We start from the raw sequence: 23590 nt of genomic DNA, 5'->3' as shown, positions 1-23590 counted from the left end.
AGTGGCGAGCTATGAGGATATGGCTCAACAGGGTTTTCTGAGTGGACAACACAGGAGGAGGATCTCTGTTTATCATTTTGTGAGTCTGTGAGTGAAGTGACACTGACCTCTTGCATCCTGCTGTTATGTTGCATCCACGCAGGAGTGGCATGTAATAAAATAAACTAAAAAAATGTATCTTCCCAATATACTCAGACTCTACCTGGATGCCATTTTATCTTATAGAGGGGGAGGTATATTTCTAACTGTGCCATTCTCCTGCCTCTGAAAGGTCACTTTGATGGAACACTTGTGTAGTGTGAAATCTTGTAGCAACGGCTTCAGAACTACCTTTGTCTTACAGTCATGAAGCACTTGAATGTTTAACACAAATCTGAACTTGCCCTCTTCTTTAGTTACCATGGCAATAAAATTGGTTTTACAATGTCCATATGCCAAATATGGTTGTCTTCATGTTCTGTAGTTGTTAAATATATCTGAGGCATTGTACAGGTAGCAAATAGACAGAGATATGGTTGGTTGAAGTGAATGTGGAGCTTTGAAACACAGATTAATCTTGGCTTGCTTGGTCTCTGCCCTTGATTTAGCTGCCTTTGCAAACCAGAACAGTGATTAATATTTCACTTAGCTCTGAAAGTGCTGGGTACATGCGTTGGCTCCTTATGTAATGTATTTGATTAATGTACATGTTCTCTTCCAACAATGCTGGGGTTAGGAGTGCTGGACTTCTGTGTAGTTAAAAGTCTGTGTGTAGTTCTTATGCCCCACAAATTTAACTACAAAGCATAAAAAGTCGATTAATGCACTCTCTCACACACTCAGAGAGAACAGAAGAGTTTACTTCATACAAATTTGTGTCTCTAGCAGCATCTGCAAGCTTAAGCAAAGCAATCTCCTTTTTTCCCTATGCTAATTCATGCAAACCAATGTTATATTTTTTTGGGGGGGTGGGTGTGAAATGTTTTTCCTTGGAATGCTGCAAGAGTTTCCTCTCCAGAGGAGGTTGGTAGAGATGCATCACCATTCTCTGTGCAAGGTTCTGTCCAAGATTAGGGGCTGAGTGAAGGCTTGCCTCACTCTACATGTGGTTTCCTGGGCCCTTCCCACAGGAGCCAGTTTTGCTCCTTCTTTGCCTCTTCCTCTTAGCAGTGGATCAGGCTAAGATGGCGACACCCATGGGTGATACGTTTTCCTATTGCACAGGTGTGCCTAGCCAAGCCCAAATGGAGTAAGAGTAGACCCTTGGTCTAGATGGGGGGTGGGTAGAAATCCAATTAAACAAACAAACAAACAAACGAATGGCACTAGAGGAGTGCTAAATTAGCTGTGCCAAAGTGAGAGAGCTCAGAATTGATTCTTCCCTGCTGCCGTGACCTCCCCCAACCTATGTCAGCCTCCTGGCATGCTCTAGCACCCTCCCTAGCTTCCAAGTGGAACCGCCATGCCAGGAGAAAAAAAAATCCATGTATAACCAAAGCCAAGTTGCTCGGATGCATGCAATCCAAGGAAGAAGTGCACTCTTGACTTTCCCAAAAAGGAGACTGATCAAGAAGGTTGCATACCCAGAACATCCATGTCTGAGTGGTAAATTAATACTTTATTTTCTAAATTGATCAAGATATATTCCCCATTTTTACATCTCATATTGTATTTGGCATAAAGAAATATTCAGAACTTTCAGCCATGAGCCTAAAACAAGGGAAATCATTTTGCTTTGAACTACCCAGCAAATACCAAGTCGTTCTCAAAAATTCCTTTTTTATGAAATAGGTTAGACATGGTAGAAGTTTCAAGAGGTCCAGGTTGGTGTGATAACAAGCTGAGGTGGTCAGATTCCAAAGTATCTCTCTCACACACACACACAAACACAAACACACACACAAACACACACACACACACACACACACACACACACACACACACACACACACATATACACTCACTCTCTCCCCTTTCTCCTTTCTTTCTCCTTTTCAGGTCCACTACCTTATGGTTCTTTCTGCCAACTGGGCCTATGTGAAAGATGCCTGCAGAATGCAGAAGTATGAGGATATTAAATCAAAGGAGGAGCAAGAGCTTCACGACATTCATTCTACCCGCTCTAAAGAGCGACTCAATGCATACACATAAGAAGAAACCTTACCTTACTTTCTACCATTGAATGCTTTGTTGTTTAACTAAAGGCCATCCATCTTTTCATTTAAAATCAAAATGAAAGTGCTTCTCACAAAAGATAGTTAGGGTGACTTGTAAATCACCCCTGTACAATTCTTGGTTGTCCAGCACTTGGTTTCCTAATTAGTGAATAGCTTGTGTGATCAGTCTCTACTACAAAGCTCCTGAAACAGCCTTTTCTGAACCCTAAAGTGATTTATTTTCTGTTAGATCAAGAATACTAACTATTGTCAAATACGGAGATGTTTGATTATTATTTTTTAAAATCACTTTGTATGTGTTATGCATAACACCTTTTTGCATTGTTTCTTATATGTTTTTGAAATGACAAAAATAGCTTTTTATACTTTTTAGTTTGGATTTTGGTAAGTACTTTAACTACAGGTATACTTCAAAGGGACCACTAGTACATCACGTGCGATTTCTCGAGGAGGCACACTGCTGACATTCCTTCAGATTTGGAAATCTTGCCAGATGGACCAGGAAGCATCTTGATGAAGGGTCCTAAGAACATTTTAAAACAAAGGTGCAATTTCTAAATTTGTAAGAGTAGGTAAAAACCAACAACAACAGCAACAACAACAAAAAGAAGTGCTTCTTATCTTTGTTAACATTGTATAATTCTTGATGTACTTAACCAAGTATTATCTCTTTTAAAGTTTCATTGGTGGTGATTCCTGCTGTTTATATTGTGAGCATGCAGACTGTGGTGCTTGCTAATGCATGGCCATTTGTCTTCTTCAAAGCATATGATACCACAGTTACCTTTCCAGAGTTGCAGTGTATAGACAAATGTTACATAGAGCTATGCATAGGTTTCTGCAGAATGATCTTTGTAATTCCACAAATGGTTATGCTGAATCCGAGCTGTTCATGTGCTGATGTGAACATTTGTTGCTTAGCTACATTTTTTGAAAGTGATATATCAGCAATCTTTAAGAGTCTGAAGTCTTTTTACCTGCTTTAAAAAATTTAAGTGGATTGCACCTGTCTGAACTATACATATATTGTATGTGATATATTTAAGGAGGCTTCCATAAATGTAAAAGCTTGGCTTGTAGCTTTCCTACACACATAACTGGTTTACCTGTATTATGTTAAAGTGAGGTTAATGGCTGCTACTGGAGCTGTTGTTTGGAAGTGTTAGTAATATATTTGAACCTTTATTTTGAGTAAGAACATTATTAAGAGAAAAGTCAGTCATGTTAATCTGGAAGAAGTACCTGTATTTAAAAAATGCACAAAAAATTACAAAAAGGAAAAAAAATCAATATTATTGGACCAAAATTGGTGTTTTTTTATTTTAATTTTAATTTGCCTATTTCTAATGCTACAAGAATGCTGTAAAGTCTTTTAAAGTGATGTATCCTGACAAGACATTTTTGTCAGTGTTTTTTTTAAAAAAACCTAGCTAGTTCTGTGCACTTATTGGACCATTGTGAATCCTCTCAGTGTAAGTGCATTTCTAATAAAAGTTATTGAGTACATTTATTCTTTCTACTATTACTAATCATGCATCATCAGTACTTTTTACCAAATCTTGTAGTAAGTAGAGGGTAATACTATAGTTACTTGTGGCATGTTTATGCATCAAGTAGTATTAGTTGATTTGGGGTTTTTTTTTTGGTTTGGTTTTGTTTTCATTTTTTTAAAAAAACTTTGTTTTTTACACTTTACTGTCTTACGGGATCAACATTTTCTGATATGTGCAGTACCAGTATTTACAGTCTGCAAAAAGTATTATGGACCTCTTTCGATTCTATATTGTAGTGTTTCAGTTTTGTGTCTTAAAAAAGTTTGTGATGATTTTTAAAACAGTGTCTTTTAAACTCATGTAATGATGTTGATGCTTTTGGCTTTTCTCTGGTATTAGAGTTTGTATTTTCACAAAGAATGCTTTGTAGCAGGCATTACAATTAATCTGTTTTGTACATAAATGTGCCAACAGCTTGATGGTGGCGTTTTTGAAATGTAGAACCAAGTGCTTGCAAAAATGTAATAAATACACTTGTGTACTTTGTGTACTTATTAGTTGTCTGTGCTTCATTTCTTTTCTTTCTAATAAAAAACAAAAAAATTAAATGTTTTTCATATCTTTCAGAGTAAATATTTTCTAGTCTGCTTGTTACTACACAGCATTCTCATTCTTGTTTATTTACACTACTTGTTTTTGACTTGATATAGAAAAAATTTAAGCAGTTTGTAATGAAATGGATATCTAGTATAATCTAGATTGTTCCAAAACAATTATAACAAATAAATACTTTAAATCAGTATTGTTACTCAACAGTTTATTTACCGAAAGTTTAATCAGTATTGTTACTCAATAGTTTATTTACAGTTCTCAGGATCCATAAGTGAAAGTTGAAAGGAATAGTCAGGAGGGTCAAAGATCTCCAAAACACCTGAGTGTAACTGAAACAGACCTGAGTTATAAAGCATATTGTAGGTCAGGAGGAGTACATTCCCCAGGACAGAAATACTAGAGTGAAAATCTGTCCTTAAGCTAGCAGCTGAAGGTCTTTTCCAGATGAGGTGAATAGAAAGGAGAACAATAGTATTCGTTACATATATCTTCCATCTTTCCTCTGATGAACTGAAAGTGCTGAATGTGGCTCTCTTTCTCTGACTTTATCCCCAGATCACTCCTGTGAGTATGTTGGGCTGAGAGACCGTGACTGGCCCAAGGTCAGCCAATGACTTCATGTAGACAGTATAGGGTGCAAATCATTAATAACATCAAACCCAACAGTTAAAAGGAGGAGCATATCTAACAGCATTAAACCTAAAAATTAACATTTCTTTCAAACATACCAGGAACAGGAAGCAAGTGAGAGAGGCAATTGTACCCTAGATGACAATGCACTGAAAGGAATACTAAAAGATAAATGAAATATTTCTGTCTTCCTACTGATGTACGGCAGATACTCATGTGTGGATTGGTATTTCCAAAATAAGTTGTTTAGCTGAAATGAGTAGTGATATTAAGAGAAAAAGGTCTAGATTTCATTGGCAAATCACCATGCGCAGATGGCATCCATCGGAGATTTCTTACATAACTCAAATGTGAAGTTGCTAGTCTTCTAACAAAAATATATCCCCAAGATCAGTTCCGGTAGCAGAGAGAACTGGAGAGTGTACAGTTTTATCAATGGATAGGTGAGGATGGAATCTAGGACATTACAGAGTGGTTAGCTTACTGTCGGTTCTAGTAGAATAGTTTTAACACTATTAAAGATATAATTAACAAGCACAGAGAAGCAGAAAACCTGTCTAAAAAGAATCTACGTAGATTCTGCTTTTAAGGACTCTTTAGGAAAAACTGAGAAAATGAGTGATATGGAGGCCAGGTTTTGCGTCTGTTTCCAAAAGGCTTTTCTCACAGACTCCTGTCCAGAGATAACAGCCATAAAGTTTAAAAAAAGGTAAAAAGTGTGCTTAAACCACTCTATGGGAGATTTGCAATATAAATTATGCAGGCTACATGTTGGACCCCAGTGAGCTGGGTATCCAGTTAACCTTGGAAGGATGGAAGGTTGAGTCACTCTTGAGCTAGCTATATGAGTCAGGTCATGAGTAGAGTCTTGGCTGCAGTAGTGCAATTTAACCACCATGATACAAGGTACGTTACCAGAATCCCGTTGCTTATGAATGCTGATATACATTAAAATGGCACGAATCACTGTAGTGAATATGCTGAAACTAGTTAAAGAATCACAAATTCTTATTTGATGAGGAATACAGGTGGCTCCCTAACAAGGGACGTGGTGGCGCTGTGGGCTAAACTGCAGAAGCCTGTACTGCAGGGTCAGAAGACCAAGCAGTCGTAAGATCAAATCCACACAACGGAGTGAGCTGCTGTCGCTTGTCCCAGCTCCCGCCAACCTAGGGGTTCGAAAGCATGCAAATGCAAGTAGATAAATAGGGACCACTTCGGTGGGAAGGTAACAGCATTCCGTGTTTCAGTTGCACTGGCCATGTGACCATGGAAGATTGTCTTTGGACAAACGCTGGCTCTATGGCTTGGAAACGGGGATGAGCACCGCCCCCTAGAGTCGAACACGACTGGACAAAAAAAATTGTCAAGGGGAACCTTTACCTTTAACCTTTTACCCTGTTATTTTGCTGTGATTTACAGCATTGCATTTATGTAAGCCATAGCATTCTAGCCATTCTCTTACAGATTAGTGATCAGGTAAAGAATAGAAAATGGAGAACAGGAATAAATAGTTAATTCTTGCAATAGGTTTACCAGTGCGGTGTAGTGGATAGAGTGATGGAGTAAGACTCAGGAGGGCTGGATTTGAATCTTCTCTCAGCTATGGAAGCTCACTAGGGTGTGGAACAGGTAATGCCACTCCTTAAATATCTCACTTACCTTGAAAGCCATATCAGGTCATTATAAGTCGGTTCTGTCTTGACAGCACATGACATAACCTCTTGGAATAGAGGGAGTGTCGCGAGAGCCCCCCTCAAGAATCTGTATGGAGACTGGAGATTTTAAGCTTCTTGCCATAAATTCCTTGGAGTTAGAGAAGATCGGGAAGGTGGCCTGGTTTGGTGACAAAACCAAATTATTTTGTTTGTTTAGAAAAGAAAGAATGTAAAGAGCTCATGGTGACTATATACAGTACGATCTCTGTATGTCTCTGTAAATAGCAGCTGGAGCACATAAGCTACAAAGTGCTCTGGCGTTCATGTCCTGCCTGTATATTTCCTTTAGACTATCCACTATGTATCACACAGACTTGGAACAAGCACAAATGCCTGCTTTATTGCCTTTCTGGGTTATAGAATGCCACGAGGATCTTGACAAGACTAGTTTCAATATCAATGTTTCAAGCACATAAGATCCATGATGGCACTTTTTGGGTTTTAGATTATAACCTAGCAGTGAACCCACAGTAGTACGGTTATAAAAACAGCAAGCTTGTTTTGTTAATCACCATTCTATAAAAAGGTAAAGGTTCCCCTTGACAATTTTTGTCCAGTCGTGTTCGACTCTAGGGGGCGGTGCTCATCCCCGTTTCCAAGCCATAGAGCCAGCGTTTGTCCGAAGACAATCTTCCGTGGTCACATGGCCAGTGCGACTTAGACACGGAACGCTGTTACCTTCCCACCGAAGTGGTCCCTATTTATCTACTTGCATTTGCATGCTTTCGAACCGCTAGGTTGGCGGGAGCTGGGACAAGCGACGGGAGCTCACTCCGTCGCGTGGATTCGATCTTACGACTGCTTAGTCTTCTGGCCCTGCAGCACAGGCTTCTGCGGTTTAGCCCGCAGCGCCACCACGTCCCACTAATCACCATTCTAAGGTAACATATATTTATATTTGGCCACTCTCCAATACATAAATACATGGGGAAATTTGTATTATGAAACCAATACAAAACTCCAAGTATAGGTACTGAACATTGAAACATATTTTCCCCTCACTCATACACAGACTTTCCCATTTCTCTGTTCCAAAGTGGCCTCCTCAAGCCTGAGTCGTTATCCCTCTCTTTCATCCCCACTTCTGCCACATCTTTCCAAACAATACCTCCACACTCATCCTCTCTGACATTCTCCATCCATGTAGAAATCTGTATGCTCTTTCAATAATTAGACATTGCCAATCTCTTCCACATCTCAGTCTTGGAACTAATTACCATCTTACACTGCACAGTGATACAAACACATACTGCATTACAGCTTATGTTCCATCTTCAGGTTTTATTTCAAGTGATATGAATAGAACTGTGAAATAGAACTCTGAAATGTCACAATTTTATTCTTCTCCTACATTGATATCTGATATATCCTACTCCTTTCGATCCCTTTTCTTCTAGAATTAAATCATTGCTGCAATATTCAGTAAGCGCATGAAAGATGTTTGGATTTTTAGAGCTTTGTAAACCTGCTTGAATGATTGTAACATCCATGTGGTGACCATTTGCGTATATGAATAACTCATCACAAATGCAACAAAAAGAAACATTGCCATCAATTTCTGTTGTCCCTGACAGATTCCGTTTGAGGGGATCATGTTAACTCTTTCAAGCATACATGCATGAACTGGCTATCATCACTAATCACTTGTTCATCATTTCTTCTCTCTCTAAAATCTTTCATCTGCCTTGTAATGTTCAGTCTTCAATCTTCCCCATTTTGACACTCACTGCCCCCCGCATGCTCCTCTCTCTAGCACTCCTGGTGCTTACATAGTGTCTACTAGTCCTTGAAACAACAGTGGTTATGGCAGATGGGATTGAAGTTGACTAAAGAATAATGTGTTCGTTTAGTTCTGTCAATGTTACTTAAATTTTATTGATAAAACCACTTATGTATTTAAAATATTCTTACCAAAAAGATCCCCAGACAAAGTAGGACAATCCTTGCTCTCTGCCTTACAATCTGGAAGACAAGATGCACAAGGAAAAGGCAATAGAAAATGGAGGGAAACCTAAATTTGGGACCTAGTTCTTTAAATATCAGATTAGCTTAAGCACAAACCACTTATATGACCATCTTGAAGCATTTCCTTAGCAATGCAGAAAAGTAAAGAACCATTTATCAAAATGGAGAAGTAATTAATCACCAATTGATATTTGCAAACAAGTTAATTCCCATTCAGGTCTTCCCTGAACTTATTTATCAGTCTCATTTACACTCTTCCTGAGGCAAGCATTTGAGGTTTTCCAATTCCCTAAGTCATTTTTTTACAGTTTCTTTCCTGCCAACAAACCACTAGCAACATCAAAAGGCTGCTAGTGCCCCACTGTTTTAATGAAGAGAAATCGCAGAGCCATCTTGTGTGAAATGACAGCAACAGTGTGTTTTGTCAAGTGAAATCTGGAATAAAAACATGCTCTTAATGCTTTCCTCTAATAGAATACTTTTTTTTTTGGTAGAGCTGTGATGATAGAAAATATTCTGTGTGGTTGTGTGACATTTTCTGTTAATAAAGGTTTTGCTTCTAATCAAAAAAATCTGGCCTACCATTCTAAACAGTATAGCTTCCATCCATCTGTCCATTCACTTCTTCTCAGTTAAGTGAGTCAACAACTAATTCAATAACTAGTCCATGCTCAACTAAGTCCTTGCACCAAATAATTGGAATCCTATATTTAAAAGTATACGAAGTGCTAGACTGAAGCTTTCAGTCTTCCTTGCTGCATTCTTGGATACCACCCAGTATCTGCTCTCATGATACCATCTGGAGTAAAGAGCTGGTATTGCTTACACAAAGCTGGGGGTATGGGAAGCAGCATCTAGAGTACCTGAGGATTGTTGCGTGTGAGAAACTGTCCTAAAACAAGCCAAATATATCTTGGGCAATTCTAGTAATCCCCTTCTCACATTCAACCTTCTATTATGTCCAAAAGATAGTGTTTTTATCATGCAGTGGCTGCATCAGATGCAAAAAGTTGCACTTCTGGAATCACCTGATCTTACTGTTCTGTAGAATGTTCTACACCATGTGGTACCTGGTGTTTCAGTGCAGAATCTTATAGTATTCTTCAGTTCGACTTTTGCAAAAAATTATTGGTGAAAAGTTGATTGAACATTATACTGCAATTCCCATGTGACTTCCACAAGCGGGTTGACAGACTGATCTTTAATCTTTTTTGTTGACACCTGAGAGGAGATATGCCTTCTTTATTTTTTTGATTTTATGAAATAAACTTCTTTGGTGAAATCTATGAGAGTAGGGGATGTTGGCAAATCTTCGAGTCCGAGTTCAAAGTCCAGAAAAGGGGGTGGGGTTGTCGGATGGTTTTGAGTCATGAGTTGAGTCTGAGTCATTGAAAAAAACAACTCAAGGCAAGTCCAAGTCAAGTCACCTGTGCAACTTAAGTCTGACTTGAAAGCAAGTCCCATGACCCGAATCCCCATCCCTGATGAAAGTGGTCTTTATTTTTGAATTGGACACCAAACTTTTACAGGGATTTATTTAATATTATCAATTATATTGGTTTTCAGTGTGTAAGAGAGACCAAATTCATGTTTAATTAGATCACTAAAATAATCGAAACTTAGAATGCTAAACATCAGTAGGTGATTTCCTGCTTTGCCCCTGGATGAGAATCGTGGCCAGCACCTGGTCCATTTTCTCCCTATTGTTACAGGAATTGTTTCCTGTAGAATATGTTTGTTAGAATCAATGTATTCATAACAGCTAGAATAAATGAAGATTAACCTTTTAGCCCACTGCAAATAATTGATTATAAGTAGCATGTATGGGATGTGTATTTCTATGCATATAAATAAATAAAAAAACACAAATGTATTATGTGCGGCATTATGTTCTGCAACCATGAAATTCTCTTTCTGTTGTGAGACCAACATCCTTCAGTGTCTTAATTATTATTCAGGAGGTGTTCTGCCTGCAAATCAATCCTGTGCTTGCTCTCTATTTGGAAAGAGAGGAAATAACCCCGCAGCAAAAATGAATCTGCAGTGCATTTCAGAATCCTGGATTTCAGGCACAATGTAAATGCTTCACTAAACCATTAAGTGTTTTGGGGTAGTGTGCCATCTGAAGCAATTTCAAACCAATTGAAGAATGGATGCACACTTGGAATTCTTCCTATCTCTCCCAGAGAGCATGATTTTCTGAATTTTAATGAACGAAAGAAAATGGCTGAACAATAAGGTGAAGGAAAAAGGAGGTGGGTGGGTGAAACTTGTAAAATACAGACATCTAGTGGCCAAAAGCACAATGCACAAGTTTAAGCATGGATTTAGGAGAGAAAAATCTTAACTGGATTACGTAATTCACTAAGTTAAATTAAACCACACTGAGGCATTGTCTCTTGTATGCTTTCTGAATTAATCTCCATTTTTGAATAGAACTTCCACAGCTTCTGTATGATGAGCTGATTTAGTGTTTCATTTCTATACAGTATTCACAAATATATATCTGACTTTTATAACTCAAAATCTGTAATATTTAATTGAAGCTTAATTAGCAGTCTTCCCCACTTTCTTGTTTCTTTTCTCCTGAATAATGAATTAATCCAATGACAGCAACATAGATGTGGAGTAACATCCCTTTTCTCTCATTTTTGCTCTGAAGACTTAAAAACTGTATAAAATTAAATGCTTGCTTAAAACATTTAGGCTACAATTCTCTAAACACCAATCTGAGAACAAGTGCAATTGAATTCAATCTTTTGGAACATTTTTGGATGGGTGAAGAACGAACCTGTAATCCTCACATCACTCTGACTTGTAGAGCAGACGAGTTTAATTTGAAATTTGAAAAGATCAAACTGCTTAGGTGTCGCTACGGTAATTCTAGGACTCCAGTCAGAAATTCAGAGGCAAGTCCTATTGAGTCCCACTGGACTTACTTTCAGATAAATCGTTATACAGGTGTTGAAAAAAAAAACCAGAGATTTATTTTATTGGATCATGATATGAGTTTCTAGGAGGACTCCTGGCAAGTGATGGGTTGTGCCTTACAAAGGTTAGGAAGACTATGTTTGCCAGGACTTTCACAAGCCTAGTCAGGAGGGTTTTAAACTGAATCCATGGCAATCAGAGTTCTGTAGGGAGAATTATAGAGAATACAGAGACACCAACACTGGAGACAACAGTGTTAGTGAAGCACCAGAAACTGGGATGGTGGAACAGGAAGCCCTTCAATGGGTGGATAAAAAGCAATAACGAAGCAGCTTGGGGAAGTTATTTTACTTGTCTGTATTAACTTTTTTCCATGCTCCATACAGATAGAGCAGGAAACAAAGGAGACAAGCTTGAATTATTGACTCAGGAAGGCAAATATGACTTAACTCAAATTACAAAAAGCTGGCAGGATGTGTCTATGGTAAGAATGTCGTGATAGAAAGATATAGCTTGTTCAAATGGACAGACTAAATAGGAAAAGTAGTGTTTTATGCAAAGGTGGTGTACAACTGCATGGAGTTCCATGAGGTGGAACAGAGAATAGTGGTGGGGAGCATTTGGGAAAATTCAGAGCAGATAGGGGGGGAAAAGCCCTGTAATATCACATTGAGAGGTTGGTGATGGTCTGATAGTCCTCCTAGCTAGACTGAGCATTTGGATGATGTCCCCTTAAGTCAGATTGCCAAACATTCAGGAAGGAAAGACACAGTAGTAATAGGAGATTTCAAGACACAGAAGTAATGGGAGACTTCAATTAGTTTGTTGTCCTTTGGAAGCCTTAAGTGGCCAAAAATATAGGGTCCCAAAATTTTCTTTCCCAAAGAAGCCAGGCTCTCTCCTTCCCTTTTGCTTAATCTAACTAAACTCTGGATTTTTTTTCCAGAAACAAAATATTTTTTTTCTGTCTCTCTCATTTTTGGCCTGGAACAGCCTGCTGTTTAAGAGTCAGTTTTGCTTTTGAGTAAGCAGATAAGCAAGCTCGCGGCTCCTTGCCTTCTTTCAGCCAAATATTTTCACTCTGATTTCTTTGTCCACTTAATGGGGCTTCAACTTACTTTGTTGTTGTGTATTTTAAACACTGTATTTGTTTATTCTCTTCTCCTCCAGGGTGGGTGGGTTACTCACAGCTGAGTGGCCAAAATGGCTCCCGCCCGATCTGTGCTCAGGGTGATCTCTTCAGAGGGAAGAAACACCAGGTTGCTGCCCAGATTCCCTCACTTCCACTGCTCACCATGCTTCAGGGTGACTTCTCCTAATCTCTCCTTTGATCCCTCATTTCTGAAGGATCCTCAGACTGGGCAGTTCAAGCTTTTCCTGGGAGCTGTTCCCGGAAGCTGCCAGCAACACTGTGACAAGCCCTCCGATTTATTACAATTTAAAAGCCTGCCCAACACATTGGGGCCTGAATAGTTTATGGCCTTCTTTGGGGCAATGATTTGTGATGTATAATGAATCTCTCTCTTTTTGCCTGCACTAAACTACTGATCTATGTCATATTTGGATCTATTGGATGTTAGTTACATTTGCTTTTTTAAAAAAATAACAAAGCCAGCATGCAGGGTGAGATTGGCCAACCTTACAAATGGCTCAGACCAAAGTAGAAGTAGTTAACTCATTAAACATACAAGTCTAAATAGTCCCAACTGCATTGAATAAGTGTTGACGTTAGAGATCGGCACAAACCACTGGTTCAGTGGTTTGGTGTGGTTTGTTTACCAGCTGCACAGATGATCTTTAGTTTGGTGTCTCACCCACTCTGGCAGATGCCCACTCAGAGGCAATATCATGGCTTCCTTGCCCCATCTTCGTGAGTATTGCCGGTGGGCACCTGCTGGAAGGGGAAGAGTGCGAAACTGCAGGTCGGCTGTGCAGCCAGTAAACAAATGATGCTGAACCACTGAACTGGCTGTTCATCTCTAGTTGTCTTTCAGCAAATGAGTGTACAAATACATTTATATATGGAACAAGCTAAAGATGTAATGAATGCTCGCAGTTTCACCTGTAATGAAAAAAGGTGTCTCAGCACATGGAGACACCCTGTAGAAAAACAAAGGTTAGTTCCTGCGAGATGTTTTGCTTTTACATGAGAATGAAAAGACCAGTACTTTTAAAAAAAGCAGCAGTGGCATTAGCAAAAAGCTGTGGAAGGGGAGATGTGAAAAAAGTCTATTAAAATATGAAGCTTTGTGCAAAATGTAATAATTTTTGTACAAAAGATATTCTGTGATTTTTTTTTGGTAAAAATGTAAAAAAAAATCCTCTCAAAATCTTGTCCAGTGGGGATTTTTTTTAATTTTAATTTTTGGAAAATATCCATTCTCATCTTTCATGGGAGATATCATTCCCAGAACAGATAGTCCATAGATCAATATGAACTACTGGGTGTTACATTATTAGGACCCTTCTGTTATGTATTCTCCTCCCTGTCTGCTAATCAACTCACTCTGTCCCACTTCTAGGTAACTTTCTGTTCCTCTCACCCACCCTCTGTCTCTAATTAAACTAGTGGTGGTTGATTCTTGGTTTTGGAGTGTCTAATTTTAAGATAAAGATAATTTCATTTTCCTATGCACCATTTCCTTGCAATGCATATTGTTGCCAATGCACTGAACATCTAGACTGGCCAGTTATTCAATTCCACAGCGTACAGCTTGAACACATGTAGATATTAAATGCCCAGTTAGAGTTCTGGAAGTGTGAGCATTAAACCATTTAGAAACATGAACTGTATCACTCAGTTTGGCTGCCAATCACTGTAGTACTTCATGGCCACAAGATGGCATAATAAGCTTGCTGGTTAGACTAGGAGAACTGCAGCAGAAGGTTCTGGGGATTCAAACTGCATGCCCTGATTATTCGAAAATGGGAAATACAATATAAGATATAGCACAATCCTTCTACTACTGCAGCTAATGACAAAATTCCCGTTCATTTCAGTGGAGTTGATGGTTTTCTTGTAGTAAATGTGTTTTCTCACAGAATGTACAATAGCAACAATGCAGACAATAGAAATGCAGGAGTGAGTGATACCTTTAAGTGACCATTAAGAATATAAAACAGAACAAAACAAATTGTGAGCTTTTGATGATAAATCATACTCTTCAAGCCTGTGCATCACGTTCTTGTGTGCACTTCCAAATTTACGTGCTGTTTTTAATGACCCAGATTCACATGACTGACAGTGTACAGGCCAGGTGAGCTTTTTAGATGGAAGCAGGTGCAGCATGCAGGTTGGTTTCCAGCTCTTCTTCAGCTGGAAGAAGAGCTGGCAATCCCAAAATTCCATAAATTCCAAATTCAATTTGGAATTTATGGCCCATCTCTTAAAACAGAGACAGTCTGGTTCCCCCCCTGCTCTTTCTCCCTTTCTGCATTTTTAAACTCAAAGAGTTTCTCATTAGCTGGGGGTGGGGGGGGAGGAAGACTGCCAAGTTAACATGGCCTGCCTCTAACAGAGTTCAGATTAGGAATTTAGTTAAACCACCAGGAACAGTCAATTTAAGCCATATTAAAGCAAAATAAATAGTTTTTACCTGGCAGATGCTCTCTTTAGCATGCAGTACTGATTTTTTCCAGAACAATGTAAACATTATTTTTCTTTTCTTTTATAGTAGTTAGTTATGTGTGAAATAATTATATCTGAATCAGTTTATCATGTGATGCTTCCTTTCTCCAAATATTCAGAAAAATAGTCATATAATATAATAAAAAGAATTCATGTGCATCTGAAGGAGCTAAATAACTATTTTTGACTGGGCTAAGTAGCTGTTCTTCCAGTCTTAATACTTGGAAGATGCTAATTTTGCTCCTGTTTTTCAAAGCAGTCAGACTTGAGGCAAACAATGCCAGTAGATCCCAATTCTGTGAATTTCAATTGCCAGTAGCTTCCTATTCTGTGGTTTTCAATTCTGTGGTTGCCCATGGATGTCAGTTTTGTGGGTGGAAATGCAGCAGGAAATCTGAAGGTCTGAAAACTCAGGATTTTGGTATGGCTAGAAGAGAACAATAGTAGAGAATCTGGAATGAATGTAGGTTCAAAGAGGTTATGTAATCTGATGGTAGACACCTACAGTGTCTACCATCAGATTAAAAAGGTCATACCATGGTGTCTCGCTTAGCGATCGCTCCATTGAGCGATGAATTCGCTTAGCGAGGGGGTCCAGGCCATCGCTGGAGCATTCGCTCAGCGATAGCCCCTATGGGGTTTTTCCGCTGTGCAATGTCCGATTAGCGAACATCGCATAATGAAGCGGGGGAGAGCAGCTGATCGGCGGTTCCAAAATGGCCGCCGGAAGGTCCGCGCCGCATTTTCGCGTCTGCCCTCGCTTTCAGAGGGCGCTAAAATGGTGGCGCTATGGAGGAACCTCGCTGAACGGTGAGTTTTCAAGCCATAGGAACGCATTAAACAAAGTTCAATGCGTTTCTATGGCTTTTTCCTTTCCGTACAGCGATGTTTCTGCATAGCGAGGTTAATCCGGAACGGATTAACCTCGCTATGCGAGGCACCACTGTATATGAATTGTCACTGAATGGTTACCAAAAATAAGAAAGCATACATCTAATGGCTGTCTCAATGAAAGCTTATGCAATAATAGATGTGTTCATTTTTAACAGGCTTCTTTAGCTGGGTAGATAGCTCAGTGGTTTAGGCAGAGGTTGGGAGTTCGATTCCTCATTCTGCCTCCTGTGAGTACAGTGAGTTTGTGTGGTCTTGGGTAACTTGCACAGTCCCAGGACACTCCCAGAAGAAGGGAATGGCAAACCACATCTTTACCTGGGAAACCCTGAAAAGGGCCTCTATAAGTCAGAATTGACTTTATGGCACATAACTATTTTTTTCAAGATTCTTTGTTGTGTTTGCCGCAACAGGCTAACCTCCCTGTCTCTGATTTACAATAACCCCTTCTAAAGTCCTGCATCTAACTTCAAAAGAATTCCATAGAAGACTCCTATTTCCCAAACCCCACAAAATCCACAGATATTAATACTGCTTAGTGCTGGAACGAATTATTCAAGGGGGAAAACCCAATAAAATGTTGACTGGAGATGGAATGCTAGAGTAGGCAGACCTGTGATCTGATCTGATCCCCTGTTCATTGGTAATAAAAACAATTGAACCCAATGGGACATGTCTGAATAGGCAAGAGTGGGCCTGTGCTATTAAAAATTAAAAATGAGAACAAAATACTCTATTACATCAGCACTCAGTGATCTTCTTCTTTAAAAAGGAAATTCTAAACTGCAAAAAAGCATCTGCATCATTTGCCCTGGAGATATAATTTCCCATGAGCTTGTAGACAGTTGTTAACATCCCGCTGGGCAAAGCTTCTATGTAAATTTGTTTGGATAGAAACAGCAGTTTGGAATATATGCCAGTGTCTCTGATTAACAGCCAGATCCTTCCATTTTGCTTAGACAACATTCAGTATACAGTATCTTGAATAGTTCTTCTAATATGGTGGAAAAATATTCAGAAGAAATAGTTGGGACAGAGGAGGAATAAAAACCAGATTTAACTTCAGGAAACTACATTGACATTTATGGAAGCAAAATAATAATGAAAAGTTTTTATACTGTAGTCTCCTCAACTAGAACTAACAAATATGAATTTTGAGCATTATAGAAATAGCTTTTAGCCTTGGGCAAAGTGAGATTGTGAATCGATTACCCCTTATTAGTTCAGTGTTACATATTTTAACCCCTTAACTGATTGCTGCCTTGTCGTGGTGAAGGGGCTTGAGTAATTCAGAGAAGCTATAGGCTATGCCATGCAGGGATACCCAAGACGAACAGGTCATAGTGGAGAATTCTGACTAAACACGATCCACCAGGAGCAGGAACTGGCAAGCCACTCCAGTATCTTTGCCAAGAAAATCCCATGAACAGAAACAAAAGGCGAAAAGATATGATGCTGGAAGATGAGCCCCTCAGGTCGGAAGGCATCCAACATGCTACTGAGGAAGAGCAGAGGACAAGGACAAATAGCTCCAGAGCTAATGAAGTGGTTGGGCCAAAGCTGAAAGGACGCTCAGTTGCAGACATGCGTGGAAGTGAAAGGAAAGTCTGATGCTGTGAAGAAAAATACTGCATAGGGACCTGGAATGTAAAATCTATGAACCTTGGTAAGCTGGGTTTGGTCAAACAGGAGATGGCAAGAATAAACATTGACATCCTGGGTGTCAGTGAACTAAAATGGATGGGAATGGGCAAATTCAATTCAGGCAATTATCATACCAACTATTGTGGGCAAGAATCCTGTAGAAGGAATGGAGTAGCCCTCATAGTCAACAAAAGAGTAGGAAAAGCTGTACTGGGATATAAACTCAAAAATGAATGATTTCAATACTAATTGAAGGAAGACTTTTCAACATCACAGTAATCCAAGTTTATGCACCAAACACCAATGCTGAAGAGGCTGAAATTGACTAGTTCTATGAAGACTTACAACAGCTTCTAGAACCGACACAAAAGCCTTTGAGTATGTGGACCACAGCAAATTATGGCAAGTCCTTAAAGAAATGGGAGTGCTTGACCACCTTATCAATCTCCTGAGAAATCTTTAGGTGGGACAGGAACCAACAGTTAGAACTGGACACGGAAAATTTATTGGATCAAAATTCTGAAAGGAGTACAACAAGGCTGTATATTGTCTCTCTGCTTATTTAACTTATATGCAGAATACATCATGCGAAAGGCTGGACTGGAGGAATCCCAAACTGGAATTAAGATTGCCGGAGGAAATATCAACAACCTCCAATATGCAGATGATACCACTCTGATGGCAGAAAGTGAGGAGGAATTAAAGAACCTCTTAATGAGGGTGAAAGAGGAGAGCGCACAAAATGGTCTGAAGCTCAACATCAAAAAAACTAAGATCATGGCCACTGCCATCACCTCCTGGCAAACAGAAAGGGAAGATATGGAGGCAGCGACAAATTTTACTTTCTTGGGCTCGATGATCACTGCAGATTCATTTATTCATTTATTCATTTATTCATTTATTTATTGATTGATTGATTTTATTTCATTTCATTTTATTTTATTTTATTTTATTTTATTTTATTTATTTTTGGACTTATATACCGTCCCATAGTGCTACAAGCACTCTCCGGGCGGTTTACAATTTAATTATACAGGCTACACATTGCCCCCCCAGCAAGCTGGGTACTCATTTTACCGACCTCGGAAGGATAGAAGGCTGAGTCAACCTTGAGCCAGCTACCTGGGATTTGAACCCCAGGTCGTGAGCACAGTTTTAGCTGCAGTACAGCGTTTTAACCACTGCGCCACGAGGCTCTGTCAGATGGTGACAGCAGCCATGAAATTAAAAGACGCCTGCTTCTTGGGAGGAAAGCGATGACAAACCTAGACAGCATCTTAAAAAGCAGAGACATCACCTTGCCGACAAAGGTCTGCATAGTCAAAGCTATGGATTTTCCTGTAGCGATGTTTGGAAGTGAGAGCTGGACCATAAAGAAGACCAACCGCCAAAGAATTGATGTTTTTGAATTGTGGTGCTGGAGGAGACTCTTGAGAGTCCCCTGGACTGCAAAAAGAACAAACCTATCCATTTTGAAGGAAATCAACCCTGAGTGCTCACTGGATGGACAGATCCTGAAGCTGAGGCTCCAGTACTTTGGCCATCTCATGAGAAGAGAAGACTCCTTGGAAAAGCCCCTGATGTTGGAAGAGTGTGAAGGCAAGAGGAGAAGGGGACGACAGAGGACAAGATGGTTGGACAATGTCACCGAAGCTTCCAACATGAATTTGACCCAACTCTGGGAGGCAGTGGAAAACAGGAGGGCCTGGCCTGTTCTGGTCCGTGGAGTCATGAAGACTCAGACATGACTTAACGACTAAACAACAACAGCAACATATTTGCAACAGCAATATATTCTATATGTATATTGTTTTGTGTCTAAGAATTGCAAAGCAAGGTCCTGACCTATATTGCCGGGGTGTAGGTTGTTCCTGCCATTTGCATATATACCTAACCCGTCCATGCAGTTGCTACTTATCTGAATGGTGTTGGGTCATGTTTGGTTTCCCCCTCATGAACTGCAGTTGGAGAGACATTCCTCACTTTCATTTGAACAAAAGAATGATTGCTTTCAGTCATTAGAAGGGACAGCTGGTTTTAGGTTGACTGCTCAAATAAGCTAGGGTGATTAACACTTTTGACAGATTTTTTTTGAAGATTCTGGTCTGAGACCAAATGTCATAATGATGAGGCTGTAAAACAGACTGATCCGCACTGTGGCCAAAGTGACTGCCTTGTTTATCCAAGCAATACAACAATTTTGCTTTCCCTGATTAACCACATTAAATAATTTCTTTGCAACTTAACCATTGCGTATATCTGTTGCATAGTTCACTGTTCATTGATTCTTTGCAAAATATCTAAGAAGCAAAGCTTTCTGGCAGGAAACTCCATCAAATATATTCTTCTGCCATGTTCAGGCTCCCCGAGACACTAATGAACACTTGGATGCATGTAGAATATAATTTATATATCACTATATTTACTTATCTGTCAAGTGTGGCTTAATTAAGCCTATGCTTCCTGCCATATTCTAGCTAATCCTCTGGTATAAAAATATGCAACATTATTTCTAACTGTAATGACTACAGTGTTGGATTATAGGCAGAGCACCAGTTAATTGAGCGGTAAAAAGCACTTCATAACATTTCTATCAATGAAATAAAAATCCACTCCAGACTTGTTCATTCGTCTGTATTTTTATGCAGCAGATAGGTTAGCTGTTAACAGCTCCATGCAGTCATAGACTCGATGCATTCCAGTCAGATCTTTGTGTATGTAATGTGCAATTTCCAGGCCTTTGCTCATTATGACCATTGTACCAGATGCCCAATCAGAGGCTTCACTCAATTTCCCTAAAACTGTTTTCTTTTCACTTCATCAGTATTTTGACCTCAGCGAGGTTTAATTTTCCCCTTTGCTCAATGGTTTTCTGTTCTTTCATTTTCTCTTGCACTCTCACTTTTTGTCACTCTTTGTTCACTTCCTTCCCAAAATCTTTTTATCTTCTACTTGTCAGAAAATGCTGTTTGAAGGGGAAGGCAAAGATGGCAGCTTGCTACTTGTCAGACCATTTTATTTTACTGCATTGAATTTTAATTATTGTAAGCCGCCCAGAGACCTTTGGGTAGAGTGGGCGGCATATAAATTAAATAAAATAAATAAATAAATAAATAAATAAATAAATAAATAAAGAAAACCATTGGGCTGGTGGCTGAATCATACTTTTAACAATGGTAACTGGGGAGCATCATTTTACCACACCTGACAGAGCAGATTAGCTGAAGGAGTTCAAACCAGGTTCTGTGGCCCGTTATAGCTATGACCACCAACTTTTTAGCACTGCTTGCTCCATGTGTCTTTTCTTCATCACCCACTCAGACAAATGCTTCAGTGTAAAAGTGGCAGCACTAGGATGCAATGTGTGAGGACAGCAAAGCAGTGGGCATCTATGAAGCCAGCAGGAGTGCACGCACTGGCTTAGTTGCTCCTCTGCTTGATTGAGCTGTTAGGCTTTCCTCAGTTATACTACCCTGAATAAGCCCTACCACAAAAAATAAGCCCTAGTTAAATGAAACCCTGCCCTCCTCCATTGTGCAGCATTGTGCAGCAACCAGAATAAGATGACATGACGGTAAAATAAAACATCCCCTGAAAATAAGCCCCAATGCGTTTTTTTGGAGCAAAACATATATTAATATAAGACCCTGTCTTATTTTCGGGGAAACATGGTATGTGCACGCAACCACCATCAAAAATAGATTACAACCATCTTTGCATGTATTTGCCTATCTCATTTACACTTCCCTCATCAAAATCCAATGCATTTGCTGAAATACAAATCGTATGAGCTCAACAGAACCATGTTTTTCTTTTCCCAAATACAGCCCATAACATGTAGGGGCTGGGCTGGGCTGGGTTGGGTTGGACTGGACTGAGCCGGCCAGTGGGTGTGATGAGGTCAATGCACTGTCTTAGAAATGACCATGCTATGGAAGTAGGCAACAGGTGATTCAAGGAAAGAAGGGACAGCTGCTACTGGTGCTTCCATCCTTCTTCCTTGTCTTCTTTTTTCCTGCTCTTGTCAATGTTGCCACAGTGTTTTTCTCTTCCTTAGGCAGTGGAAGGCCTTGTGCTGGCATATAGGTGATGGGACATTAGGCATTCTTGATTCACCCTTCCCTTTTTCCATAGTCTACTTTGCCATGCAAATTATTAGTGTTCTCTGTGACAAACCCAGACCTACTGGGAGATGCCACAGTTTCACTAAGCTGCCACCAACCATTCCCTATAAGAAGTCACACAGACCAGGGATGGATTTTTAACAAATAAAAGAACAAGGTTTATTAAATAACACACAGGGAAAAATAAAAGGATCAAGTGAATAAGATACAGTAACGTGGCTTAGTCTCACTCATACATACACACAGTTTGGTTCACACAGAACACTTAACTTGAAGCACAGACCCTGAACCTATCAGTTCTGGCTAACCATACAGACACCTGAACCTATCAGGTTGGTACTGACTGACACACAGTAGTACCCTGTCTGACACACAGACTCCCACTCAAGCTTCTTCTCTCAGCTTTTTTCCAGCTTCTTCTCAGCTCTTCTAAACTTCTCCACACACGCTCCACATATATATACAGTACAGCCCCTCCTCCTGATGTCCCGCCTTCCACTCCCCATAGGATGGAACTTTCCCTCCAAACCCATGACAGACAGGTAACATCAGTGCTGTATGTAACACCTCCCCTCTTTATAAGTTGTTTTGTAGGGGGAAAGCTAAGGTGCTTTTCACCAAAAAACAACCTGGACCCAAAACAAACAAAAACAGTCATATAATAACATACAATACCATACTTACTTATACTTACACTCTATTAGGCATTTAAACATTTACCATTAACAATACATCAAGTTACCTTTATTCATACAAACCAACATGTTTAATAAACAAGCACATTTAACCTTTGGTCACCAAAATATATACATAGTCCATGTTTCTTTCGCCGTCTTCATTCTTCAGGTCTTCTTGACAAGGCGTCAGCAACACAGTTCACTGACCCTCTGACCACCTTCACTTCAAAGTCATAGTCTTGCAGATTTAAAGCCCACCTCATAAGTTTACTATTGTGGGTTTTCATTGTCTTTAACCATTGCAGTGGTGAATGGTCAGTGCACAGAGTAAAATGTCTTCCCCAGATGTAAGGCTTGGCCTTCTGGATCGCATAGACTATGGCCAGGCACTCCTTTTCCACGGTTGCCAAATGTCTCTCACCTTTCTGGAGTTTCCTACTCAGGTAGGACACTGGATGCTGGTCACCATTCTCATCCTCCTGGCAAAGAACTGCTCCTACCCCGCTGTTAGACGCATCGGTGTAGATGATGAACTCCTGGTCGAAGTCTGGAGCACGCAGCACTGGATAGTTGATGAGCGCCTGCTTCAACCTCTGGAACGCCTCCTCACAGTCGCTGGTCCACGGGATGCGGTCATCAGTCTTCTTCCTCGTCAGATCGGTCAGCGGAGCCGCAATCTCGCTAAACCTCGGGATGAACTTTCTGTAGTAGCCCACCAACCCAAGAAATGATTTGACTTTTTTCTTGGTGTTGGGTCTAGGCCAATCACGAACTGCTTCTATCTTGGCCTCGAGGGGTTTTATCACTCCTCCCCCTACTATGTGACCCAAGTATTTTATTTCTGGGCTACCCAGCTGACACTTGCTCGCCTTTACTGTTAGCCCTGCTGCACTTAACCTCTGCAGCACTAACTCCAGGTGTTTCAGGTGATCTTCCCAGGTATTACTGAAGATCCCTATGTCGTCAATGTAGGCCACAGTAAAGTCACTGAGCCCTGCCAAGGTCTGGTCCATCAGCCTTTGGAATGTGGCTGGTGCATTTCTGAGACCAAAGCTCAGGACTCGAAACTCATAGAGACCAAAAGGGCTGCAAAAGGCGGTCTTTTCTTGATCCCTGGGATC

At 39.9% G+C, this 23590-nt stretch overlaps 1 protein-coding gene across 4 annotated transcripts in view; it reads left to right on the top strand.

Annotated features, from left to right (window-relative positions):
* Positions 1–4203, top strand: part of GPM6A (glycoprotein M6A) — a 241131-nt gene extending 236928 nt beyond the window's left edge. For all 4 annotated transcript variants that reach the window (XM_020803288.3, XM_073001440.2, XM_020803280.3 and 1 more), the window contains one exon: positions 1978–4203. In XM_020803288.3, the coding sequence (XP_020658947.1) occupies positions 1978–2130 (153 nt within the window). In that variant the 3' untranslated portion in view covers positions 2131–4203. The remainder of the gene's footprint in view (positions 1–1977) is intronic.
* The last annotated feature ends 19387 nt before the right edge of the window (positions 4204–23590 follow it).

Source organism: Pogona vitticeps, chromosome 5, assembly GCF_051106095.1.
Source record: "Pogona vitticeps strain Pit_001003342236 chromosome 5, PviZW2.1, whole genome shotgun sequence".
NCBI lineage: Eukaryota > Metazoa > Chordata > Lepidosauria > Squamata > Agamidae > Pogona > Pogona vitticeps.
This window is presented reverse-complemented; position numbering and strand designations above follow the sequence as displayed.